The following is a 26046-nucleotide window of genomic DNA, read 5'->3' as shown; positions in this document are numbered from 1 at the left end:
AGGAGGTCTGGGGGATGAGGGTTCGAGACCGAGAGCAGACAGCAAGGGCAGGGCACCTGAGGGGAGGTCGGAGACGGCAGGGAACAGGAAAAGTGGGCAGGAGGGGGCTTTAGGACAGGATGAGGGCAGCGGATGTTTTGGTGCGTGTGAAAGGAAGCCGCTGGGCCGGGGACTCGTGTGATCCTCTGTCCGGGGAAACAGCACGTCCTGGGGGGGGGGGGTCTGCAGACGGGGGACTGCGGGATGGGCACGGGGCACAAGGGACTTGTCCAGGAGCCGCGCGAGGAGAAGGACAGGGCAACTGAAGAGCTGAGCGCTCGGCCCCGGCGGCTGGCGACCCGTTAGCGAGATGGGCACGGGAGACGGGAGCGGGGCGGGAGTTTGGCGGGGGACGAGTGGAGATGCCGGCCACACGCCCCAGCGGGGACAGACCAGGCGGCGGCTGGCTGTTCCAGCTGCTGCTGGGGGAGAAGGCTGCGGTGGAGACACAGCGGATGTGATCACGGGGCAGGAGGACACAGCCAGTCTGTGCTGGTGAGGGCCCACGGAACGCAGACGATTCCAGAACGATTACTCCCTCCCGTCTTCCTCACCCGGCTTTCCCTGAGTCGGCGTGGCAGAGACAACGGTGAGAATGACCAGAGACACACGTGTCATCCCTGGCTCTGCCTAGCACGCTGGGGCTCACCGTCCATGTTCTTATGGGACAGAAATGACACTGCGACAGACAGTGGCAGGTGTTGGTGAGGACGTGGAGAGACCAGACACTGCTACCCCTGCTGCTGGCGGGAACGTGAAATGGGACGATCGTGCTGGAGACTGCGCAGCCGCTCCCCCGGATCACCCCACGCCCCAGCGGCTGCTTTCCTAAGCACAAACCCGATGGACACACGTTCGCATCAACTCTGATACACAGATGCTCAGGGCAGCCCTGTCCCTAACGGCCAAGACAACCGACATGCCCATCCGCTGAGGCATCAGGCGGGGTCTCCCCAGGCAGCCGAGTGATGCTCAGGCCTAAAGAGGGATGAATGGAGTGCTGGTCTACCCCGCAGCCCCGAGCCCCTTGAAAACATACGCTACGTAGAAGCAGCCAGACGGAAGGGCCCACATCACGCACGACTGGGCTCATGTGAAAGGTCCAGCCCAGGACAACCCACAGACACAGAAAGCAGACTGCTTGCCCCCGGGGACTGGGAGGCGGGCTGGGAAGAAACGAGAAAGGGTGGGGGGGTATACGAGGCTTCCTTTTGGGGGTGATGAAAATATTCTGAAAACACACTTCTAGGGGGATGATGGTTGTGCAGCTTTGGGAACACACTCAGACCCCTGTCCCCTTCAGGGGGGTGACTACTGTGCTACGTGAATTCCATCTCAGATAAAAACAAACTAGAATAATACTGGGCAGGGAACGGAGACACTGCCGCCGTCCTCAGAGCAAAAGGACAGGACAATGGGCTGAACTCTGCTGTGGGCGAAACATCAAGGTGACCCTTTCAAGTCCAGAGGGAGCAGGGAAGTCAAGTGGGAGCTGGGACGGCCACTGCTGTCCGCCAATCCTGTCCTCACGTCCGCCTCGATCAGCACCTCAGCCTTCAAACAACTTGAACCTTTAAGCACCCTGTGTAAGTTCACTTAACTTACAGCCATGTTGTCAGGCTCTAAAAGGCTCTGAATTAAGAGTGTCTCCTAAGGAACGCTCACGAAAACAGGAACAGAAGTGGGGTCACTATAAATTGCCCTTTCACCCCCCCAACACAAATCCAGCTCCTTGGTAGTCTCATGATGTATCAACCCAGTGCTAAGCCCCCAACTTTCCTGTTATCTTATTAATGAAATCCTAATCATGCAATAATAGTTCATCACAAACATTCCAGACTATCCTGATTCTAACCATCACAAACTGTGGACCCCCATAAATGTGTGCCAATGATTTGATCACAATATAAAGTTAGTGAAACCCAGATTCAGGGTGCTGAGACCTCAGGAAGCTAGAGCTAGGCATGCACCAAAGACATGAAAATCAAAACAATCCTGGCAGAACTCCTCTTACGTATGCTGACTGGAATGTGACTGTCCAACCAGATCAGCTCCTAACACTTTAAAATCTCCAGGATCCATTCCATTCCAAAGGGATTCTGGTCATGTCCAGATGGAAAGTTACAAAGATCCTATGCAGTAAACATCGTGGAAAGGGGCCCCGAGATATCTCTTCATAGACAGTAACTTTCTCGAGATAATGATCTGGAAAACCCAGTTGTGCAAAGTTTGTGTGACCTGATGGGGCAGAAGAAACTGGACATGTGTCGAACTAAGAAACAGGAGTTACATTTTCGTACGAAGTCTTACAATCTCAATGTCGTCTCTCTCTCCGCAACTTTTAATGTCACTTTCTAAGCCTCATGAAATGAGAGGGTTTGGGAACCTTCTCTGGTGTGGCTTTTCAAGTGCTCCTGCCCCACGGTTTGAAGGCAAATCCCAAAGAATGTGTGTTTATAGTAAACCACTATTCAGAGTTGGTGGGTCTTGATGTCGCCTGGTCACCTCCCCAGTCCTTCTTAGTAGTGGAGATGGCAGCGCCTTTCTCTCTCTCTCTCTTTCTTTCTCTCTCTCTCTCTTTCGGGGCCTGCTTCTATGTCTTTGTAGTCTCACTACTTATTATGGAGAGTATCTGTGTCTCTCTCTTTCCAAATTCCTATCCTGAAGTCCTAACCGCCAAGATGATGCTATCTGGAGGCAGGCTTTGGCGAGGCGAGGTAATTAGGTTGAGATGAGGCCATGGGGTGGGGTCCCCTCTGTTGGGACGAGTGCCCTTGTAAGAAGACGAAGAGACCAGTGTCCTCACTCTGCTTTGCATGTACAGACACAGCAAGACGGTGGCCATTGACGGCCATCGACGGGCAGGAAGAGGGTCCAACCTGGCTGTCGGACCTCCCAGTCTCCACTGGGTGAAAAGTAAGTGTCGTGTAAGCCGCCCAGTGTGTGGGAAATTGCTAGAGCCTCCTGAACGGAGTAAGACCCCGTGAGTGGCAGGGGGCTCGAGGAGCAGCCACTAGCACAGCCTGTCACCGAGACAGAGCCCAACAGCGCGTCCACACAGCCGGGGCGTGGAAGGTGGCCCGGAGGGGAGAAGGTGCCGTGGTTGGACGAGAACTCGCCAGACAGGAAGCCGGCAACAGGACCTTCTCCGAGAATGCGGGGACCACCGCGAAGACCCGAGGCTCCCCCCGCGGTAGTGAACAGGGGCCGGCCCGGAAGCAAGCACTTAGCACGTGCTGCCCCAGGAAATGAGAGTGAAAAACCCCCCAGCAGGGAAAAGGGAGAGACCAACGGGACCAGAGTGACAACGAACAGAAATGAAACAGACCACCACGTCGGAAATACAGCCTCCCGCAGCACAGGGGCTTCCTGGTGGCTCCGAGCTCTACCCGTCCACCATGAGAATGCCACAGAAATGACACCTTTGAAAGTTTCCATAAACTCTTGTTCCTTTCGTCCTGAGATACAACTTATTCGATGTGAAAACGTTGTTACGGCAGAATAGGATCTTATCAAGCACTAAGCAGGGGTCTGTGTTCACGGAACAGAGAAGCTATTTTCCCCCTAGAAGTGTATTTTCAGAAATACAGAGAAAGTACTACCCCCCACCCCAGCCACTCAACATCGATGACATGTCCCAAAGTCTCCAGGAATTACAAAAACGTATCTGCATATTTGAACTGCCTTGGGCCCATGGTCTCCTTCAGGAGCACTGGCGTGAAGGTGTGAAATGTAACTGATACATGTAGTTTTTCCTCATTTTGTAATAAAACCAGCCTGAAAAACGGATATAGAAGTTCTCACTTCAGTGACAAAAGTTAGGAAGCACATGTAACATTTATCTTCCACGGAGTGGCTTTAAATAAAGCTTCAAAAATAAACTTGTGACTCAAAATGTTTTCTTCGATAATGCGCATTGAGAAGCGGACACACGCAGGCATGGAAGAAAACGTACACGTAGACAAATCTGGAAGAAACAGAGTTGTGTCTCTTGGGCCAAGTAATGAAGCCGACAGCTTCGGACCTCGAGGTGTGTTTCGGGGGCGCTGGCAGCGCTCCCCAGGACTCCAGGGGTCCCTGCCCCCAGAGTCAGAATGCCAAGAGCTCAGGCAGGTCTGGCATTAGCTCTGATGACAGGCTTTTTGTCTTCACGTCCTATATCCTGGCATATGGTAGGAGCCCCGGGAGCATTCATTCAGTTCATTTCAATACTCAAAATAGGGAGTTCTTGACTTATCTTCCGTTTTCTTTTGATGTGTTGTGCTCGTGCCTACTCTGTGCCATATGGAGTGGGAACGGGACCCGCGCTGCTGGAAGACCATGGTGGATGCCGCCGAGGAGCACTGTGGCTTACGCGTGTGTCCCTGCACGGGTACGTGCCCAGGACCCAGGAGCAGGAGAGGGACGCTCAGCCTGCGATGGGGGAGGGGTGCTCTGGAATGAGAAGGTATCGTAGTTGGCTTCCTACAGAAGGGCCTCCCTTGCCCTTCTCCACTTTAAAGATTTTGTAGAGCCTTCCATTTTTAAATGCCAAAATCACATTTAATAAGTGAGTTTCATTACTGCCAGAAATGTTTTAATAGAAGTGAACCCAACCAGTATCATTTAAAATAATTATCGTGACTTCAAGCTCATGTATGAAGTTCCAAACATTAAAATGGTTTCATGTGGGATACTTACAGAAAGGTTATAGCACATTTTAAGACCATAATCCTTAAGAAATAGTGTTTTAGCAAACCCCTTCCATCTGTAACTCATGATACACAGATTTATAGGTGTAATATGCACAAAATCAGTGCTACAATGGATATTCTGAGTTTCACTCCGGAATTCGTTTTTAGAGCGGTGTAGTGCATAATGTTGGAGCACAGAAATCCCGGCAGAATTCCTACTGTTCCTGCACCAGAACTACTCCCCTCCTAATGCGTTTGGGAAAAAGAGTCATCCCTTCCTTCACACTCTGCCGAAGTTGACAGCCATCCTGTATCAAGAACTTAGTAATAAGCCCTGCAGTCGGAAAGACCATTCAGTTTCACACACCGCATACCTCTACCTGCACAACCTGGTGATGTAACACACGGCAAACCACCTCTGGGGCGTTCTTTTCTTTAAAATGTAGGTCGGAGGCTCTGCTCAAATAGAAGCCCAGACACGGCGGGGGGCGGGAGCGGGGAGAGAGAAGGAAGAAGTCCTTTCTCAAATGAGGCTGACGCATATCTCTGGGGAACCCGACCTGTTGCTCATCCTTGTCCGTGTGGCTCGGTCCCCCCAGGGGCAGTCACTTCCAGGGACAGAGGGACCCAGCACTGCCCGTACTTACTGGGGCTCCTGTGCCTATGATCACTGTCAGAGGAGACAGACTTACCATGGAACGGAGCTGCCTGGAGGTGCTGGAGAGCATCTGCACAGCCGCCAATAATAAAAACCCCAAACTCAAATCACTTCGGTTTTGCCATAAGCCTGCTCCCAAGGAATCGAAATCTTTTTACTTGGCCACGCCCATTACTTCAACCTATACCTTGATTCTTCCTTGCCCTCTACCTTTATGATTTTTTTTTTTTAACTAAAGTTCTAGGGCTGTGGACCAGAGCCCATCACAACATGAAAGCCAAGATTACAGCAAATCCATTTCAAAGAGAAGACTAAAATGTCAGTAAGAAACGAAATAGCCCAAGCTGGGCAGGGAGGGAACTTCATCTTGTGAAACACCGAGTCCAATAAATAAAGGAAGAAACAACTCTAAGTGTTCTTTCAGTAACTTACAAAACCCTTTGTGGGATTATAATGCTCTTAATAAATTGTTGAAATGGGACCGTGGCCAACTCCGGAACACTCAGGAAGCAGCCGGCGGAACAGACAGGCTCCATCCACCCCCACCAAAGCCCCGTGATTGCCACCAAGTGCAGGCTACCGAAGCAGAAACACAGCTCACCAAAAGACACCCACATAAAATCAACTGATCAAATGGTGACACCCAGCTTCCCCCCACCCCCATCCGTCTAAGCGGTGTGGTTGAGGGTACGAGCTTTCTAAGAAAGAGAAGGTTCAGAATGACAGGCTGAGAGCCAAGGGGCCGGGATGCAAGAGGCCCACAGTCAGGAGGCAAGAAACGGGGTGTAGGGAGTTGGGAGTTGGAGAGACATGAAGAGTCAGAGAAGGAGAAAGAGCCACGTGCCACGGAGACCAAGTGAGGAATTTTAAGACGACAGTCATTTTGACAAATATCTAGAAGATACGCAATGAGTACCTGATGATGTAAAAAAATACCGAGCCACACTGATGCTCTCCCTCAGCCACCAGTGAGGAATGAAGTTCATTTTAAATCCCCAGCGAGGACATGGGGTCGCACCAGCAAAGGCAGAGACCCAAGGGTACCTACCACCTTCCCATGAGGAATTGTTCTTAGGGGGCGAAAAGAGATCCAAGTCACCACCAGATGGCAGCACAGAGCCAAATACGACTCCCACTCACTCCTCTAGGAAACAGAACAACACCGGATCACTGGAATGGCCAATATATCACTAGAATGTCTACTTTTATGTTTAATAAAAGATAAGATTAGAGAAATAAAAATTGGCCCCCGTAGAAAGGTAAATACTGAGGCTGAAGAAGCCTCTTGTCATTGCACAAAACAGATCCACAATTAGTAACTGTACCTTTGCTGTCTCAATGGCAGGGGAGAGTAATTAACAATTAATAGAAGCTGCCCTCAATTTAAAGCCTCGAAGGGAAGTAATTAAATTTAGTAGAAGCGGTAGCCTCTAAACAAAGACACGTAACACACATACAAAAGGAAACACAGATCTGAATAATAAATGCAAATTAGAAACAAGGTTCGACTACAGACAGAAAAGAAATGATCCTAAAATCCTCAGTCTCTCTGTTCAAGAGACCTGGTTGTGAACCCGTTTTAATCCAGGCCAAGGTCTGATCTGAATCCTGGCTGATGTTTCTGAAGTACAACCTTGCTTCCAGAGTCTTTATGTATGCGGATCAGACAGCTTCCCGCGGCTTGAATTAGCTGTACAAGTACCTTTCATATCAACGCGGATATATGCTTGATATATACAGTGTCAACATTACTACCAGGCCTGGAGATCGCAAACATTGCTCTGCTTGTTGGTCATGAAACAAAACTGCCAAGCAGAATCTGTGTAGCTCCAGAGGGTAAATTAGTGTGGGCAACATGGTTATCAGCAGTCTTTAGCTTGCCTCTCGAAGCTTCTCACAGAAACAGTTAGGGAGCAGAAGCATTACATCTGGCTACAGCTGCACATTACATGGCCCATTGAGACTCAGATGCTGATGGCTGAACTGAATAACAAACAGCTGGGTATAAATGTAAAAATCAGGAAATCGATTTTAAACACACATATTTCACAGATCCTTTGAAATCCTAGCACTGGATGAGAAAGCAATTAGCACTGAAGAGTGCCAAAGTATCCCGGAGATTAGAATTCAAAAATATAGCTGAGGTGCCCCCCCGCCCCCCGCCGGTGTCATTATACCTCGGCCAGCTCTCCTGTTACTCTTTCACAAAAGACAGCCTGGGGACAGACAAAAGCAGCGCCATCGGATCATTTTCTCTCTCTGGTCATGCTCCAGCTCAAAGTCAGCAGGAGTCACGGAGCTTCCTATTTGAGCTTTCAGAATGAGGGACCCGAATCATGAGTTTAACGGAGTCGAAGGGAGAGGGAGCCCCGGGGCAGCTGGTGTCCGGTCCCCCGACAGGGAACCCGGGTGCGGCGGCAAGGGTGTCCAGGCAAGGCTGTAGCCAGGAGCGTCCGGGATGCCAGACTCAGGTCAGAGAGAAACTTAAGTGACGGAGACAGCACATCCCAGAGTGCCCAGCAGGGAGCAGACACATTAGGAACAAGAGTAAGCTTTGGTTCAATTTGTTAAATTTTTTTTTTTTTATGAAGTCCCTAAAGTTCATTTTTGCTTTTGTTTCCTTTGCCTTGGGAGACACGTTTTACGAGAAGTTGCTGCGGTCGATGTCGAAGAGGTGACTGCCCATGTTCTCCTCTAGGAGAAGGAAAGCAAAAGGGATTGGGGGTAAATCTGAGGGGAAGATGAAAGATGAGAGACGGTGGGCTCTGGGAAACAAACTGAGGGTTTCGGAGGGGAGGGAGTGGGGGCATGGCTGAGCCTGGTGGTGGGTATTACGGAGGGCACGGAGTGCGTGGAGCACTGGGTGTGGTGCATAAACAATGACTCTTGGAAAGGAAAAAAAATTTTAAATGAAGACATTAATTTTTTTGTCAAATTTTCTCTTAATGAGGATTTAGGTATGGGAATGGGTCAGAGAAAGAGAGGTTAGAAATTGCTTTTTTTCTGAATGTCTGAAAGCATGGAAAACCCTTTGTGTGGGGGAGGTTTGTGTTGCTCCTATGTACAGACTTTTCAAAGCTGGCCAACACGTTTGTACTGTATTTAAGAAAGCTAGTGATGATGGCACCGGTTGCGAGAATTTATTATCCAAAATCAGATAGTTTTTAGGCTGACAGAGGGATGCTGGTTACGACAAGGCCAGGACAACGCCAGGGAGTATGCCAGCTAACCAGGACACCTAGGCCCTGTACCTCCCTGTAGGAGCTTGAGGCCCTATCTGGGATGCCAGGGAAGTGGCTGTGATCCCAACGGCTTATTTTTACTCTGCATGGCTACTTGTCCTCAGGATTCCAGACCGAGTGTAAATTACAGAGCGTGTCTAAAGGAAGTTCAGGGAGCAAGAGGGCAGACTAGATAGAACCCAGATTTCTCTGCTTGCACAGTTAATTCTGTGGATCACACCAGACCCCAGACCCAATCTGACCTGACAGGGCAGGGCCCTTCTCCACAGGGGCAGCTGTTTTAGACGAGAAAGAACCGCAACAGTCTGGGTTTTAATAATCGAGGCTGATTTCGCCCCCATCTCTCAAACTACCTGGATTCTGCGATCCAAACGCCGGAGATGATCAAAGTGCTAACGTCCATGAACATTTCCACTAAGAAACTCTGTCTTCTCTCCTGGGTTCTTAGTAATGAACACATGAAATAGGGTGTGTAAGAACTCTAGGAAAGATCCAGATAAAGGGATAAAGGAAGAAAAAAATGCAATGAGGCAGTAGTATGTAATTTATCTAATGGGATGTATAAGATGAAGAATGAAGGTCTTTGGAAGGAACAGGTACATTCTTACTTCCCAACAAGAGAACCCTTCATTAGCCAACAATGCAACAGCACAGACCCTTCTTTTAAACTAGTGTTTCCCCAACGAAGGAACAAAGTCAGCAGGGATGACTGAAGCTCAGAGTCACCAAATGTTGCACTTCGAGTAGGAATTGCTATTAACATTTTGTAAAACTTTTTGACACCCAGAACAGGCAGGCAACCAGCCAGTACATTATGAAATTTAAAGTATTTTTGTTGAGAACGATGATGAAGATAAGTTCACTGTTCACTCCTGTTCACTGGGAGGCAGTTCACTGGGAGGCAGAAAAAAAAAGATTTTTTTTTCAGTACAGAAAATGTTTAGGTGGTTTCCACATGACAACAAACTGATTGATTTCAGCCAAATAATAGGTCAGCTGTGACTCATAAATCCTAAACTCTTCTGCTGTCCAACTTAATTTTAACTCTTCAGTCTGTGGTTTAAACTGAAAAACTGCCCTGTGCTTTCCGACTTGTGTTGAATTGACCACACCACCGTGTGGAATCAATCTGCTATTGTAGGGGCGGACAAGAAACCTCGAGAGTCCGATAACTCTAAAAGCTAATTTACTTTGGTTCTGGGCTAATTACATTTCTTAAAGTCAGTTTTGCTGATTGGTTAAGAATCCAAGCTATCAAAAGCCCAGGCACTTAGAGACATAAACCCCTAAACTGTCAAAAAAAGAAAAAAAAAAGTGGGGGTGGGGCTGAACATCAGAGAAGGGTACGTGTGACTCACAGAGGGAATCAGTGAAATACATACACTGAGTCGTTCTCATTTACAACTTGTACCTGGGCACTGAGATTACGGAGACTCGCTACAACTCAAGAGTTTTCCCGGCAGAGGTCTTGTCCCAAAAGCCACAGCCATCCATTCACATTTAAAAGTATACATGATAAAACCCCACAACACTTGTTGACGAGTTGTATTAGGCAGAAGGCATTTTACCTGGATGCCAGTATTATTTAATTTCGATTCCACGAATGTTGAAACTACTGAGTACAGGTGGCTGTTTTCATGTTATAAGTGAAGTGGCCTGTCCAAACCCCCACCACCTTCGAGTTCTTAATTTATGTTAGAATGTGGAACTCCATATATATGTAGATGGGAATACCCAACCAGATATACAGCAGGGCTTCCTAAACAGATTTCAACTGTTCGCAATTTAATTATCACCTAATAGACACTTGTTTGATGACATGTCTGTCCTTCCTGTCAGGGCTCCACAGAATCAGGAACAGCCTGTGGCTTCTCTGAAGCACTTCAATCAACTGCTCTGTTCCTATTCTGGATTAAAGCAACACCAAGATTTTTCTTCAGTTTCCTGAGAATTTGAACTCTACGAGGGTCTGGAGAGTGAGCTGTGGCATTCTGAACCATCATATAAATGACAAATACCTTAAAAACAGTAACAACAGACAGAGTGGCAATGCTAATCGTAACTTCTTCCTCCTGTTTGCTTTACCTCCGAAACCAAGGAACATTCTTCTATTTCACTGGTTCCCTGGGTATTAAGACAGAAATAAACAATGAGTGAAATACTAAGTTCTAACATGTCAGATTTTTTTTTTAATTCCAAGGGGTGTAAGCTCTCACTAAAATTAGAAAGAGGATCTCATCTGTGTCTAAGAAAGCTAAATTGGCCAGCATGTCTATCGTGCCTCGCGGCCAGGCTCTCTGACCAAAAGAAGAGCCTTCCTTACAGTAGTGTCTACATCGGAGTCTGTTTCAATCATGCCCTACATGGGGGGGGGGGGGGGCACTGTAAAAACACAATGTCACAGCCATAGAATAGTGTCTGTCCCAGGAAAGTAACAGTGTCTGTTTCTCAACCAACTCTGTCAACTTGGCCCATCATGCTTGTATCTAAATCCAACTGTGGTTTCTCATATCACATCCTGGAAATGGAGGATTTGGGACAGGAGATGCCACTGTGACTGAGCGGACAACAGAGCAAACCAAGTGCTGGAACAGTCCTAGCGTTTTCTTCCAGTTATAGGATCATCCCCGGGAACCCAGCACTTTGACAGAGTGTTCAAACATCGGAGAATGGAGTTGGTATCCTGTAGCTGAGAGCCATGGTGCTGGGCCTTACAGTCTGATTTCTGAAAGCCTTATAATGAGGGTGGAGTGGGTATACATTCCATTCTTTGGCTGTATTTTTGTTCAACAAAGCCTGCAATTTTCAGTCACTTGAAAATGTAATTATAGATAATGTTTGCATCAGTAGCAAGAATACAATAAGCTCGGGGCGCGAACACTCCACTCAAATCACAGCCTCTTAGGTTGTGACGCTTGTCTCCTGCCAAGAGTAAAGGCATTTCGACAAGCTAATACTCGATAGGCAATGGGTTCAGGGTTAGACCAGCCCCTGCACGGATTCCACCCTACCGCATGCATTACCCCGTCCTTTACATTGGGTTTCTAGACACAAAATAAAAAACAGGGCTGAAAATTCAGAGTCCTGTCAGATGTTTCTGCACTTGCGCAGAGGTATGGGGAGGGCTGAAGTTTACAGACATTGGGAATGGACGGGACACCAAACTCAAGGTGACATAACTGTCAATCATCTGAAATCCTTTGGTCCAGAGACTGGCTTATGCTCTTGCCCCCCTATCAGGTCCACTTATGGAGGGGGTGGGGAGAGCGCAGGGAACAGGGTTCTGCACAGAGTTAGTTACCAACTGAGGGGGGCGGCGGAGCTGAAGGTCACCCGAGAGCCTTTTTCTAACTCACAAGGGGGCCTGCTTTGGGCTCAAGGTGCCCCTGAGAAAGGCCACCTGTCCATCGGATGTAAAAACTAAGAAGCTGGAAATAAATGAGAGAGAAGGCCAAGTGCCTAATGCAGTCCTCACAAGAAACCTCTTCGTGAAAGATATGGTTATCTGGGAGGAAGGAGAAGGATCGGCCTGAACGTTCCAAGTTAACGGCTTCTTCACCTTGGCAGTGAGTGTGACCGGAGGCGTTACGAGAGCTTGACACGGCTACGGTCCCTCTTCCTACGGACATCGCTCCCAACACTCTTGCCTTCTAGACTCAGAAATTGGTCTGGCTATGAAATGAAATCAAGCACAAGTAATTTATGGGAAAGAGCACGTAAAAAGCAGATCATCATTAGGTCATAGCTAAGAAACTGTATTTCATACCCAGAATCCACACTCGCCAACATCCCCAGAAATGCAATCTGCTCACCGTATGGAAGGGTCTAAGAATCCCTCGAAAGACAGAAGCAGCCTCCCGGACCACAACATTAGGGGGCACAAGGAAAAGACCTCAGCCTTTGGAAATGGGTACCTTGAAGCAGACACATACTTCCATCGTCTAGAACTTCTTCTCATTTGCAAAATAGGAACGATACAACTCATCTTGAAACATTATTCTGAAGATTACTGATAATTTATATGAATTCCTTAGCCTAATGGCAGGCACCTATCCTTAGCTAGTATCATACAACATTCCAGAAGGTATACCCACAGGAAGGCGGCATCCTTGAAAGTATCAGTGATCAGGAGAAAAACATCTGACAAGGAGTATTTAGTTGTCAAAGAATTACAGCTTTGTTGACACGAGAAAACTTTTTTTTTTTTTTTTTTTTTTTTTTTTTTTTTTGCTTCTGGGTAGACATCATTATTCTATTGAACAGACAACCAGAAATCAATTTGGATCAGACACCGTTGGGGCAAGATAAAGGCCACCAAGTGGTTTCTGTGGTGGACAACCATCCAATTTTGGTCACTTTTTATAACCACCGGACACAAAATCTTGGCCCGACTGAAAGGCTGCCTGCAAAGTTAATTCGGCTTCTCGGACTCGGAGCAGACAGAATGTGCTGGTTGCAAAGTGCCCGTCAATTTGCCCAGGAGCCTCTGCGGCAGCCGGGTGGCAGGCCCCTTCCCCAAAGGTTCCGCCAGCTTTGGGCCCCAGGCCTCGTTCTCCTGGCACAACGAGCCGAGGACCGGCCATCAACTCTGACGGCCCGGTTCACCCTCGTGCAAGGCGGTCTGTTCTGGGAGGCGGGGCATGCTTAGCTTTGGAGGTCACGCTCGTGACCTGGAGATCCTCGGTCAGCGTCACTGTCTCAGCCAGAGCAGGTGCGGACTCTTCCCCCGGCCCATCCCTGGGGAACATCCTTCAACCAACGGGCTCAGACAGGCTGTCGGCTTCTCAGCTGAATCTGAACAGGTGTGATCTTAATCAAGTGACTTATAACATTAGGAGCAAATCTTCACACTAGCTCAGGCAGCTCTGGTCTCTCAGGATCTCAAGGACCCTATCGGCTCTGTTGGGAGAAGCCAGTGCCCGTTTATTAAGGCACAGACCAGAATAAGTATGATGCACCCTACAGCCGGGCGCCACCAGGACAGACACTCTAGACCCACTGTGGCACCTCGTAAAAACCACAGATTCCTTCTCCAAGTCATTTCCCACTTTGGAGACTCTCCTCCTCCAGCTCTAGGCATTCTGTGGCCTGAGCTCCTCATGAAGAGGTTAGATGCCGGCGTTTACAACAGTTCCTCTCCATAGGCACATCACTGAAATTGTTTTCCCAGTGGCTGGGTTTCTGTTAGGGTTAGGAGTCCCATTACTGGGAACCAGACTGGGTATTGTGGGACCCATTCTCTCCCCGTAAGAAAATCAAGATCTGTCTCAGCTGCTGTAGAGACGGGCTTTTTCAGAACACGCATAAGGGGACCCTGGGTGAAGATACTGCTTTTTGCTTTAGCCCTATCCCAGGATGGAAGTCCGGACCATGAGTTCACGGTTGAAAAATGAACCACATTTTACTTCTCAATCATCATGCAGAGAAGGGAGAGGGGGAAAAATCAGTCTTTACAACGTTGTCCTGGGCACTGAGCATTTTCTGGAAGTTTATATGGGAGCAATACTGCTTTATGGGTCTTTGGCTGAGACTTTAAAGCACAAATGTTCCGAGGGAGAACACATTAACTCGTCAGTGTAATGAGGTTTCACTGTACTTGACTCTCCCAGGAAATGCAGGTGAACTTGTGGTCAGTTTCAAGTACCAAGAAGCTATAAAATATTTAGGTTATCGTTCTCTTCCCAACGTTAGCCTCACAATAATTCTGTGGGACAGGTAAGGAGTGTATCTGAATATCCTTATTTCCTAGATGAGGAATCTTGACAAGTCCCCTGAGACCAGAGATGGGCATGGAACTAACCAGAAGAAAAGTCCGGGGAACAGCTGAACGGTTGCTGAGTGAAGCCAGGGGCTGGAGACACCTACAGCCACACCCCCAGTGACCTCAGTCCCCCCGACGCAAGCAGACCCCAAGGCAGGGCAATCATCCCCGCACGCACACACAATCCAAGAGGAAGTTATTTCTAAGTCAAAATTCAAACCCACACACAGAGTCAGTGGAATGAAAACGTTTCCTCGGTTCTTCCTTGGAGAAAAGTGAATTCTGTGGCCAGTGTTCACTTAAGAGAGAGAGAAGTGCTTTGCCTCAGTCTCTCCTCCAGGGTGGGGTTTTGCCAGGGACGGATCAGGGCTCAGGATCGGGAGGGAGGAGCCCCTGCTCTGGTTAAGGCAGGAAAGCAGGTGCTGGAAGTGATCCTTTGACATATAAGAGCAAATGAAAGGGAAGAAAAAAAAGAGAGAGAGAGAAGGGAAAAAGAGGCAGGAAAATAAGGCTTTTTTGTGAAAAGAAATAAGAATCCTGCCAGCGAGCATCATCATGTAAGATAAACACGACTGGATATTAAGAAATCGCTTTGAGGGGGAGGCGGCAGCGGTGTTCAGGGGCATCCGGCTTCTCAAGGACTGGTGGGTCGCCTTTCAATCCTGACACCAAGGAGAGAGGGCTGGGTGGACAACGGGCGTCACGAGGAAAGATGTCACCAGCGTGGACTGAAGGGAATAATTGCCGTTGGAGGCCTCCTGGTGACAATTTCGAGAAAGCAAACACAGCTGCAGCAGAGCCAAATATAGCTGCCCAAGACAATGGCCTCCGTAAAGTTAATCATTCTGAAATACGCTCCCCTTCTGCTCACGCGGAAAACGCAACACCCCTTCTATAATGTCGGAAGGCAAAATACAGTTTGATGCACAGAAACACGCAGCTGCTCTGCGGAGTCTCCTCCAAGTGATGGCCGAGGGCTTCCCATGCCACCCTCCTCCCCGGGCTCCCGGTTCCAAGAGCTGGACGCAGGGGGTCCCTTCTCTGCCCACGGAGAAGGCTCTTGGGCAGGGCTGAATTAAACGGGCTTACGGAAGAGGAAAAGAAGAGAAGGAAAGAGCTATCAATTAGGAAAAGGCAGATCAAGAGGCAGAAAGAGCTATCGATTAGAGAAAGGCAGAAAGCCAACTTCAGAAGCACCTGCTCTGTTCGGAACCTAAAGGAAATCCGAGGGGGGCTGCGGAGAATCGGGAGCGAAGGGTTCAACAGAGCAGCCCGACTCCATCAACACACAGGAGTCCTCTCCCCCAGCCTGCCTTTCTCCTGCTTCTCCACAGCATCTTTATTATTCCCTTAAGGTTTTTCAAGGAACAAGTGAAATGTCATGTTTCAACTTTTTTTCTGCTTCACCTGCGCGACACCAGAGAAAACAACCGTGTGCGTTAGGATGGTTTCCACCCAATTCGCTCCAGCCCCTCACAGGTCCCTAGATCCCCGCCACGTTAGCCTTTTAAAGGGGCTCCGTTCACGTGCGGAACCCTCACCAGGCACGATGAAACTGTCAAGGACACTGCGCTGTAGGACCAGCAAGCTCTGTGGTCATGATCTGCGTCTCCGAGGAGGGTGGTCAGCAGTGGCCAAGAGGCACAAGGTGAGGCGTGTGGTCTGGCCGGCATCAGCTATGTCTACCCTAGAAAATGGCCTTTTAGGGTCAACTGTCTAGGCTGCTCTGTGAAGGGTCTTCTTCCTACTCCAAGCCTGAAAGACCCTAATGGCAGCAACATCCTGATTGCAGCTGAGAAACAGAAGGGGCCCCCAGGTCCTGGGACTTTGGAGCTAGGATAAAAAGGGTCACCCAGTAAGGTGGGACAGCACTATCGGGGGGACTTTTTCTCTCACCTTTAATAGAAGCAATTCAGAGGCTCTAGGCCAAAGGGTCAGAACATGGCCCCGAGCCCTATTTCTAGCAGGACCACCGACCTGAATCCATCTCTCGTCAAGACGCTGAGGCTTCCCAAATCTTGAAATTTTCAGTTGTGAAGATAATAATGCACAAACGTAGGCACGTTTACATATGTTAACATGTTTCCTATGTTACAATGTATCTAACAATTTCATAACTTTTACAGCCAAAGATCACTAAGCAGAAGATATTTTAAGAAAGTAAAGAACTATGCCCAGTAAGATCATTTCTAACATATATATTTTTTCACATATATGTGCATATACATGCATATGTATGTGTACAGACACACACACACACACACACACACACACCCCTTACATCTACTGACCACAGCCAAGTGAAGAGCACTATTTTGCTCTTTTAACTTAAGAGAGGACCAGCTGATTTTATTTTTGGCAGATACATATGGTACAACTCTCCTGCTATAGAAGGAACCCAGGAAAAAATGAAGACATAATTTATGGGGAAGGATATAAAATACAACCTTAAAGTTTAGTGAGCCCAAGTCCAACCATGAACTTTCTTTATAAAAAAAGCATGGAAGTTAGGCATTGCAGTGTAAAAATCACAGAACTTTAGATTCTAGTAGGAAAACTGAAGAACTAAGTCACTCTCCCATGGTACTCAAAACACAAAAATCATGTTTAAGCTGTCCAAAAGTTATGTCAAAATGTCAAATTAATTGCATTCTGAGGAGTGAGTCACCATCATCATCTGTGCTACTGAGGGATCTTGGGGCCCTACTAGAGCTTATAAATGCCAGACAAAGCAGCTGATGGGTTGGGGGAACTGGATGTCCACAGTCATAAGTCACAGGCATAAGCACTTTTACTGAGGAGATGAAGGACTCTGGCTTCCTTAATTATTAAGACCTTAAAAAAAGGAAAGAAAAAGACTTAAAATCAAAATATCCTGGGGCTCCTGGGTGGCTCAGTGGGTTAAAGCCTCTGCCTTCAGCTCAGGTCATGATCCCGGGGTCCTAGGATCAAGCCCCGCATCAGGCATCAGGCTCTCTGCTCAGCAGGGAGGCTGCTTCCTCCTCTCTCTGCCTGCCTCTCTGCCTACTTGTGATCTCTGTCTGTCAAATAAATAAATAAATAAACATCTTAAAAAAAAATCAAAATATTCCATAACCCCACTTTTAAGGCGATGTTACTATTAAAGGAATCTCGTGACCTGGTCATGGATCTGTAGGACTGACCCTTACGATCCTATGGACCAAAAGGGAGCACAGACCATTGAGACTGAGACCTCCTCAGAATAGACTTATTTAAAATCCGACCTTAAGTTAAAGGGCATAGGGGTCTGGTAGAGAAGTTCGGAATAATAAACCAAAATGATGTTTTAGTCTAAATACAGCCTAAACCTAATTTACATAAATCTTCAGAAGGGGGGAAAAATGGGTCTAATAATTTGCTGGCAAGTTGGCTCTGAGGCATTCATTCAAATGGAGTAATTAAAATTTAACCAAAAACGGAATTTGTACTCATCTGTCATTTTGAGAGCCGTAGGATTACATATTTATTAGCATTCCATTTTAAAGTATCAGCTGATGTTGAAGTATCACTCTCAGTATCTGAACATAATACACAATCTGCAGTTCATGAAACAGACCGCTCGTAAAACTCCGGGTGCAGCTCTGGGAACATGTAAACCTCAGATATTCTCACCAGGCAAGGAGACCACGTAACCGGAACGGTCTTCCTATAAAACCAGGTGGAGGAATCACTTTCCGCCCTGATTGAGGCCAAATGGGAAGGGTGAAACCGTTCAAAAATCTCCCTGTTCCCCCTTTCTTTTTAAAGTCCTGTTTAGGAGGAGTCAAAAGCTCGCAGTAGATGAAAAAGAAATCCCCAGGAGAAGGAGGTTTCTATCCCTTCGCATCTAGATTCAGAGCATGAGATGACTGGATGGCACAATTAAACAGTGATAATGCTAAAGGGGAATAATTATTTTACAATTACCTGAGAGCATCGCATTTACGGCACTAATTAGTTTTTGTTTCCCACAAAGGTTTTTCCAGGGATGTGCAGCTCCATGTCTCTTAGCTTTAGCAACAACAGCTCTCTTAAGGAAAAATAAAAATACATTTTCTGCACTGCTACCCAAGTGGCACACCGGTGACGCTGGCCTGTCGTATTCCCGGTCCCTCTCTGATAGTGGAAACAGACATGGGGGCATGGGAACTTATTGGTGCTAATGAACTGGAAACCAGGAGTACTTTGCGGACCCTCCCTTCCGTGTCCTGCAGAATACGTATGACAGGGTCAAACAGCTGACCCTCTGTGGTGCCCTAATCTGCAAAGAAAAAGCAAAAATCTGAGCCTTCCCTTAAAAACAAAAACAAAAACAAAAACACAATGCTCCAGAGTAAATACTCTCCAATTGGAAATAAAGACTTCTCAAGTTTGGGTCACGTCCAGCACCAGAAATGTGACGCATCTGTGGCTTATGAATTTAGCTCCTTGAAACATGTTGAAAATGTCAGGTTTCCCGGGGAATGCCAATCAGATAAAGGATGCTTACAGATACTGTTTCACAGTTGCAAGGTGGATTTGAGAATGTGCTGCAGTGACATCAGTGACCCTGCAGAAGTGTGCACACAGGCCTCAAAAACGAGCACAACCCCTGCATTTTGACAGGACAGCCAGAGATCACACCCTGTGCTGGTCGTAGGACACTCAAGTTTATCAGAATTTTTGCATGTCAACACGGTACCTGTCCTTTAAGGGAATCTGCATTTCATCTGTAAGCCATAAAACCACAAGGAAGGGGTAAGGAGAAATGCAAAGTTTGCAAGTTTATGTAAAAAAAGGGGGGGGCGGAGTAGATTTCAGTCTTTTATCAGAGGCCAAGTACACTGTTGCTACAGCTGTTGGAGCGGGGAGGGGAGAGGCACTCTGAGGTGGAGAACATTCTAAATGATCCCATGAAATCTTAATTACTAGGTTCCTATCTGAAAAATCTTATCTCCTTTTTTATCTTGTCTTGCAAGGTTCCGTGGCCCCTAGTTCACAGCATCTCATCAAGAGATGCCAGAGTAATCTCAATCCAGCAAATGACAATTAAACAGCAATACTTAACAATTAGCATAATACCTCTAAGCCAGATCAAAGAGAACATTAGTGTTCCAAACTGCCAAGATGGCCTGAGTTTTTGGCTTCAGGAAGCAGCTGATGCTAACATATGTATTCCTTACTGAGAAATGCTACCTGAAAGTATACTTTTAAATTTTTCCTTAAAAACCCATCTATATAACTCTTCTTTTGGAGTCTTCTGTCTTTAATTCCTCACACGATCATCCAAGAATCAGGTGATAAGTCTCAGTTATCACTGGATTTTATTTTTGGCATTTTCCAAATATACATCAAATGTCATCTGGGAGTCAAAAAAGGAGACCCTCATGCTTTTGACCTTCACCTTACTGGTACCTTGTAAACCAGAAAGTATTTTTAACTAAAATATATTCCCTTGAATTAACATATGGAATAAGAGTGTGAGTTTGAATTAAATAAGGAAGTCAATCCTGACAAGTGCTATGTATTTCCTATAATGGTCAACCATTCTCCTGTGGCACAATTTTGGTTTCCTGATAAAAACTGATGTCGAATATTTAATTCACAGTTCTCTCCTCCCTCCCCAACAATGTGCGAACTGGCTTTTATATAACACATGCACAAGCCAACCATAGCTTTGCTGTTTACTGTCTCTGAGGCATGGGGCAAGCACAGAACCTCCTTAAGCATGATCTGTACAGTGGGTATAATATGCCCCCTGCAGATCTATCATCAAGGTTAGAGACCGATAGATCAAGTGCCTTGGTGCGCAGTAGGTGTTCAATTAAAGACTCATGTTATTGTCATTTAAGGAGGTAAAGGAAGAACGCAGTAATTGCCTGGCCTTTGAGAACTGTCCACATTGCCCAAAAAAAAAAAAAAAAAAATGTTCTTAATCTATAAAACGAGGAGGTTTGACCAGAGGCAGATGGTCTCTAAAGCCCCTTTCAACCTGAACAATGAAAGTCCCTTAGAACCACCTTTCAGTTTAACTGGACACGGACGGACATTTTTCTAGTTATCTTAACTTGGGAGGACTTCATCAGCAAAAATGGTGAATTCACCAAGTTGATGGATTTACACTCAGGCTAACTCTTTTCATTTCCAACAAGGTTAATGACTGAAGGTGAGAAAAAAAAATTTTCATGTTAATTTACTGATAGCTTCTGGGTGTCTTATTCTAACATCACAGATGATGATATTTTTAAAGCTGCATTTGTATATTTTTTCCACCTGCAATTTGTCATTTCCAAGACATTATTCTTAGATTTTTCTGTTTAAAAATTCAAAAACATCTAAAACCTCCGAATACCTACATGATCATTAAAAAGGTTAAACAAAGGAAACCCTCATCTCTAGCCCTGTTCCAAAATGCCCCAGTTTAAAATAACATTTTTGAACTCAGTACCTATTTCTATTTTCATTATGCTTTGCTGCGAACGATAGTCTCCAGCCACACAAAGACAAAACATTAGTGGTTAAGATTATTTAAAAGGTCTATTTCCATTTACAGTTTCGACCCTGAATGCTTAAAAAAACCAAGACTTTGAAGCATAGGTCCTAACAATTCAGACCCACCGCAGAGGCTTAAACTAGATGGCTCGTGGGGCCATCAAGCATAATAATTCATCTGAAAAACTATTTGTTCATCTGCCTTGAGGACTCAAACATATTACATCTTGCAAACTTATGTAATATATTCTTGTGGGAGAACGCCATTGAAAATATGTCCTACTGCTTTAGAAAAATCAACACCAGAAAAGCCCCTCTGCTTATTTAAGTTCCTTTTAGGAACAGGCCAACATGGAGCCGACTGCAATTTAGTCCAAATGACAATATACCATATGTGACAACCAGTCCCCAAAACAATAACTCCGCACAGCTATCTTCTCAACCGCATGCATATGGCGATCAGATACACTGCTAGGTTGGTTTCCAACATTTTCAGCTTGTCATATGCCCTCCCACACACCTCTGTTCCCCAAAGACAGTCTCCAATGTGAGTTAATTACAAACTATTTTGGAAAACATGCTACAGTGCTCTTGGGACTAAGACAACAGAATAGTTATCTCAGAAACAAATATTTACAAAACCTCTATTTTTCTTTTCCAAAATAAAGTTCAATTAAGCGATAGTTGACGGCACTGAAAACAATGGGAGTTTAGTTCCAAAAGATACCGTTTGGAAACAACAAGCATGTAGAAGAGAAGTAGGGTAGAAGTTACGTTAAGGTTTGCACAGGAGACTCCGTGACCGAGATACAAAAGCTCTATTCAGAGCAAACAGTTTGAAAAAGCCACATTCATCCACCAAACGAAAAGCACAAGTGACAGTTTCATAATTCATAATTTAACTGACAAGCATCAGCATCTTTGGGAGACCATTAACATATTAAATTCACAGAGCATTCATTAGTTATATTATAATCACCTAAGTAGCAGGTGACCATAAGTTCACAATCAAGCCAATTCCTTTCCCCCGACACTCCTTCAGAGAACAGAAAATACAAAACTTTCAATAGCAAACGTACAAATATTACACATCTATGCAAACTACATTTGTCTACCTATATCTATATCTATCTATCTATCTATCTATCTATCTATATTCAGGGGGACAGGACCGAGATCTTGCAAAACAAGTATTATGGGAACCTTAGTAATCAAGGTAAATTTCCCAGAGAAAACTGCCAAAAGGAAATTCAATATTTTAATTTACGTTATCTGATTATCTTAGTTGGGACAATGAACCTGATCGTGTGTGCAAGCAAGTCCACATTCTTCATATCGACTGGAAGCGCAATTGCACTGAACAGATTCTATGCTTGCCTTCCCCATGTTTTTGGTTTTTTTTTTTTTTTTTTTTTTTTTTTTTTTGGTAATCCTAGGGGCTCAAATAATTGGCCACTGCGGAGTTTCTCAAAAATCTCTCAAACTCATACCATTGAGCATGCTAGAAAATGAATCTAGCACCAAAGGGGAAAGTTAGTTGCCAGAGAAATGGATCATAAAGCTCTGAATGGCCTACGGATTGCAAAGGGTAGATAGTAAGGTGTCAGAGAGAATATGGATGTGAAATCGTAAGGCGGGTAGAAGAGGAAACATTTTGTATGTACTCTTCCCAAGGATAACAGTCCCTCTTTGCACTAGATCATCCGCCGCCCAGACTCACTAGCAGACGCCTTGCCTGGTAAGAGAGAATTTTACACATTCCCAGTCTAAAATGGACACAGACCTTTCCGACCCGCTCTGGCAATCCCTGCAGGTTTCTTTTTCATGACACGCCTGAACGCTAAGGACCCCATAGCGCCTGAGCTGATAAGACAAACTTTCCTGTCAAGACTAACGAGCCAGATAAAAATTAGATCCACTTTCCTCCGAAATCCCAGCTCTTGCCTTCTCCCAATAAACTCTCCACCCTAGTTTGACGACACGCAAACCCAGCAGAATCACATTAATTATTAAACTGCAGACCGCATATCAGACCAACCACCATGATTACGTAAAAATTACCTCTAATTTCTGCAACCGAGTACACACCGGGCTATTTTAATGCTTTGTAATTATCCAGCCCCCTCCCCTCCCCCCCTCCCCCCCCCCCGTCTTCTCTCCTACCGCCAGAGAGGAGTCTTCGCACATCGAAGTCAGAGGAGCGGGTCATTTGGTGAGAAGGGATCTTTAAATGGGCCACGAGAGCCCCAGCAGCCCCGCATTTCAGATGACACGAGCGTGCACGCGCACACCCCGCCCCGCTCGCCGCGCCCCGCCGGCCGGACCCCCGGACCCCGCGTCGGGCTCGCCGCTCCTCACCTGGTCCCCGGCTCGCCGCTCCCCGCCTGGAGCGCGCGCCCAGCCTGCCGCCCGTCGCCCCCGACCCCGGTCGCCGCTCGCCGGTCCCCCACCCCGACCCCGGTCCCGGTCCCGGTCCCCGCGCCCCGACCCCGGTCCCCGCGCGGCTCGGCGCCGCACGTCCGGACACTCGCGCCCCGCGCCGCCTCCGAAGCCCAGGGCAGGCGGCCGGCCCCGAGCCGCCGCCCGCTCTCGCCCTCCCCGGGGGCTCCCGGGAGGAGACCCGGCGGCGGCCACCCGGCCGAGGGCGCGGGGGAGAGCGGCCACGCGTGCCCGGGCGCGGGGGCTCCCACTCACATTCTGTCGGGAACGAGCAGGCGGCCCTCGACCATCATGTCCGGGAGGAAATCCAGCTTGAAGGCAGAAGTCATGTTCTCGGCGCGCGCGCTGCGCTGCGCTCGGGCGGCGGGGGGCGGCTGTGCGCGCGTCCGAGCGGCCGCGGGCGGCGCGAGACGGGCAGGGACAGGTGCGCGCGGCCTCCCGGCGGCGGCCGCCCGAGCCGGCACTTGTCACATCCTCTCCGCTCCCGCTCTCCGCCAATCCCCTCCGAAAGCCAGCGGCCCCGGCGCCGGTCTGCCGAGCGCCAGGTGCGGGGAGCGGAGGCGGAGCTCCGCGCCCGCCGCGCCGCCGCTTAACCCCTGCGGGCCCGCCCGGCCCCCGGAGGGAGGGACCCGCCCGAGGCCGGCGGCTGGGGAAGCTGAGCTCACCAGCTTTAAAAATAGCCCGACTTTCCGAGGGCCCCCAGCCTGCAGCAAGGCAAACTAGTTCAGCACGCGGACTCGGGCCAGTGGCGCTCGGTCCCCTGATTCCACGGCGCCTGGCACGGGGCCCGAGCGACCGCTCTAAGAGACTGAGTGCCACCCGATTGCCAGAGCCCCGTTCCCATGCCCGGCAAAACCCAGCTCCCGAGGGACACGGAACCCCCAGGAGCGTTCGCTGAGACGCTTTTCTGGGCGATCTGCTCGCCAGGGTTTGAACTAACAATAACAACCGATAGAGCAGCCCGTGGCTAGCCCAAGTACAAATCAGATAAATGGCCCAAGTGACATTAGGCACGTAGCCCAATGCTTTAGGGACAAAGAGGACTCAGTCTCCACACAGTTACATCGGCTTTGTATCCTCTCCACCACGAAGACGAAGTTGGGAGAATGTGAATGGCAGTAATCACGTTTTCTTTTAAGAAGAAATCAAATCTGTCATTTTTCTAGGATTTCATAAAACTACCGAAAGCCGACAGTGACTTTATTGAAAGGCTGTGAGATCTATAACGTAGTGGACGTGAAACTTAAACACCCATTTTAAGATTTGCAACTATTTACTAATAGGGCTTGAGAAGGGCCAAAATCTCACAAATGAAGAGAAGCGGGGACCTTAATTTTCCCAAGTGGTTTGCAAAATTCTCGAATGGTAAGTAAATGGTGGCATTCTCACTCACTCCTGTCGTTGTTTGGTTATTAGGATGAAACCAAACATCTCACAATGTCACAAGTACCTAAAACTTCTCATAGTTCATGTGCAAAGCAGCAACATCAATTGCTTACCAGAAGTTTCGAGTTTGCCTCTTTCTGGTAATCACTTTTATTTTTCACACCTGGCGATGTAGTCACGGTAATCAAGGGTTAAGCAATTAAGTCACGTGTGTAGTCAGATATATCAGGTGTGAGATGTTATCAAACACAATAACATGGAGAAAAGAGCTACTCTCACCAACTTCCTGGGGGATGAGAAAACTGCCCATCTTTGGAGATGGTGAAAGAAAAGAAGTATTTATATACCAATTTTAAATCCAGGCTTGATGGACTGAGCGCTATGAAGTAACAGGCCTGGAGTATTCAATTAAGTCCATACATACTTAATGGACTCGATTTCCTTCTTCAGCTGAACCATAGATCTGGTTTTGACCGAGATGGTTCTAATTCCAAGGCCAATATAGGGCTAGGACTAACCTTCATTTGAAAATACTGGCTTTCTGAGGAACAAGGTCTAGGTACCTATACGGAATTGAAAAGCAGATACAATAAAATGAATTCTTGGATCCAAAGTACCCAGACTTTTCCTGATAGCACTAATTTCCATTTATTCTCTAGCTCCAAAGGCAGCCTTTGAAATTATAAGAATTTTGTTGGTCTTTCAATAATCTTAATAAAGTGATTAACTTGGTAAATGAGACCAACCTTGTCAGTTCTCGGTTTTCATACATTATTTATATAAATCCCAAATGTATATAATGAGCTGACTGTATAACAAATTTATTTTAAGAATGAACAGAACTGGCCTCTAGAACAGAAGCAAAACACAAGCGCGTTAATCAAAGGGAGAAATATGTCCAAAAAGCTACATATCTACATTCTATAAGGTAGAAGAAGCTTCATTAACATGTACACTTCTGAAATATTTATTTTCTCTTTAATTGCATGTGAATTAGTTGGGAGAAGCTGTAGGGAAGCCTTCTTACTGACTTAAGCCTTCTCAGCAGTTTGTTCAATTCTAGCCTCAAATCCCTTGAGGCAATAGTGGATTCCAAGCAGCTTTTAATCATACTATGAGGAGGGTGAAGTAGTGTGTAAGTAGGTCATAGAGACAGAATTACCAGTGCATAGGTTATTGCCTTATTTAACAACTACAGCATACCCGAGTTTTCAAAGCACATTTGCTTTTGCCATTTAAAGTTAGAAGCAAAACCAGGGTCAGATACAAAAAGAAAACTCACTCTTACATTGGATACCGTGACGATGCGAACCAAGGAATGCTTATGGATGGCAGCTGAGTTCAAACAGTTTGGCTGCCAAATACACAAATACTACA

The 26046-nt window shown here is 47.0% G+C and overlaps 1 protein-coding gene across 8 annotated transcripts in view; it reads right to left on the bottom strand.

The window, feature by feature from the left end:
• Positions 1–26046, bottom strand: part of CELF2 (CUGBP Elav-like family member 2) — a 607444-nt gene that overhangs the window by 269426 nt on the left and 311972 nt on the right. The window contains exon 1 of one of the 8 annotated variants that reach the window (XM_059183783.1): positions 23539–23866. The exons of 3 other annotated variants lie outside the window; for them this stretch is intronic. In XM_059183783.1, coding sequence (XP_059039766.1) covers positions 23539–23612 — 74 coding nt within the window. In that variant the 5' untranslated portion in view covers positions 23613–23866. Of the gene's footprint in view, positions 1–23007; positions 23114–23538; positions 23867–26046 lie in introns of those variants that run through there. 4 more of the 8 variants (XM_059183784.1, XM_059183785.1, XM_059183787.1 and 1 more) reach the window with 4 other exon arrangements.

Source organism: Mustela lutreola, chromosome 8, assembly GCF_030435805.1.
Source record: "Mustela lutreola isolate mMusLut2 chromosome 8, mMusLut2.pri, whole genome shotgun sequence".
In the NCBI taxonomy this organism is placed as follows: Eukaryota; Metazoa; Chordata; class Mammalia; order Carnivora; family Mustelidae; genus Mustela; species Mustela lutreola.
Note: the sequence above shows the minus strand (reverse complement) of the source record. Positions and strands in the feature narration are given on the sequence as shown.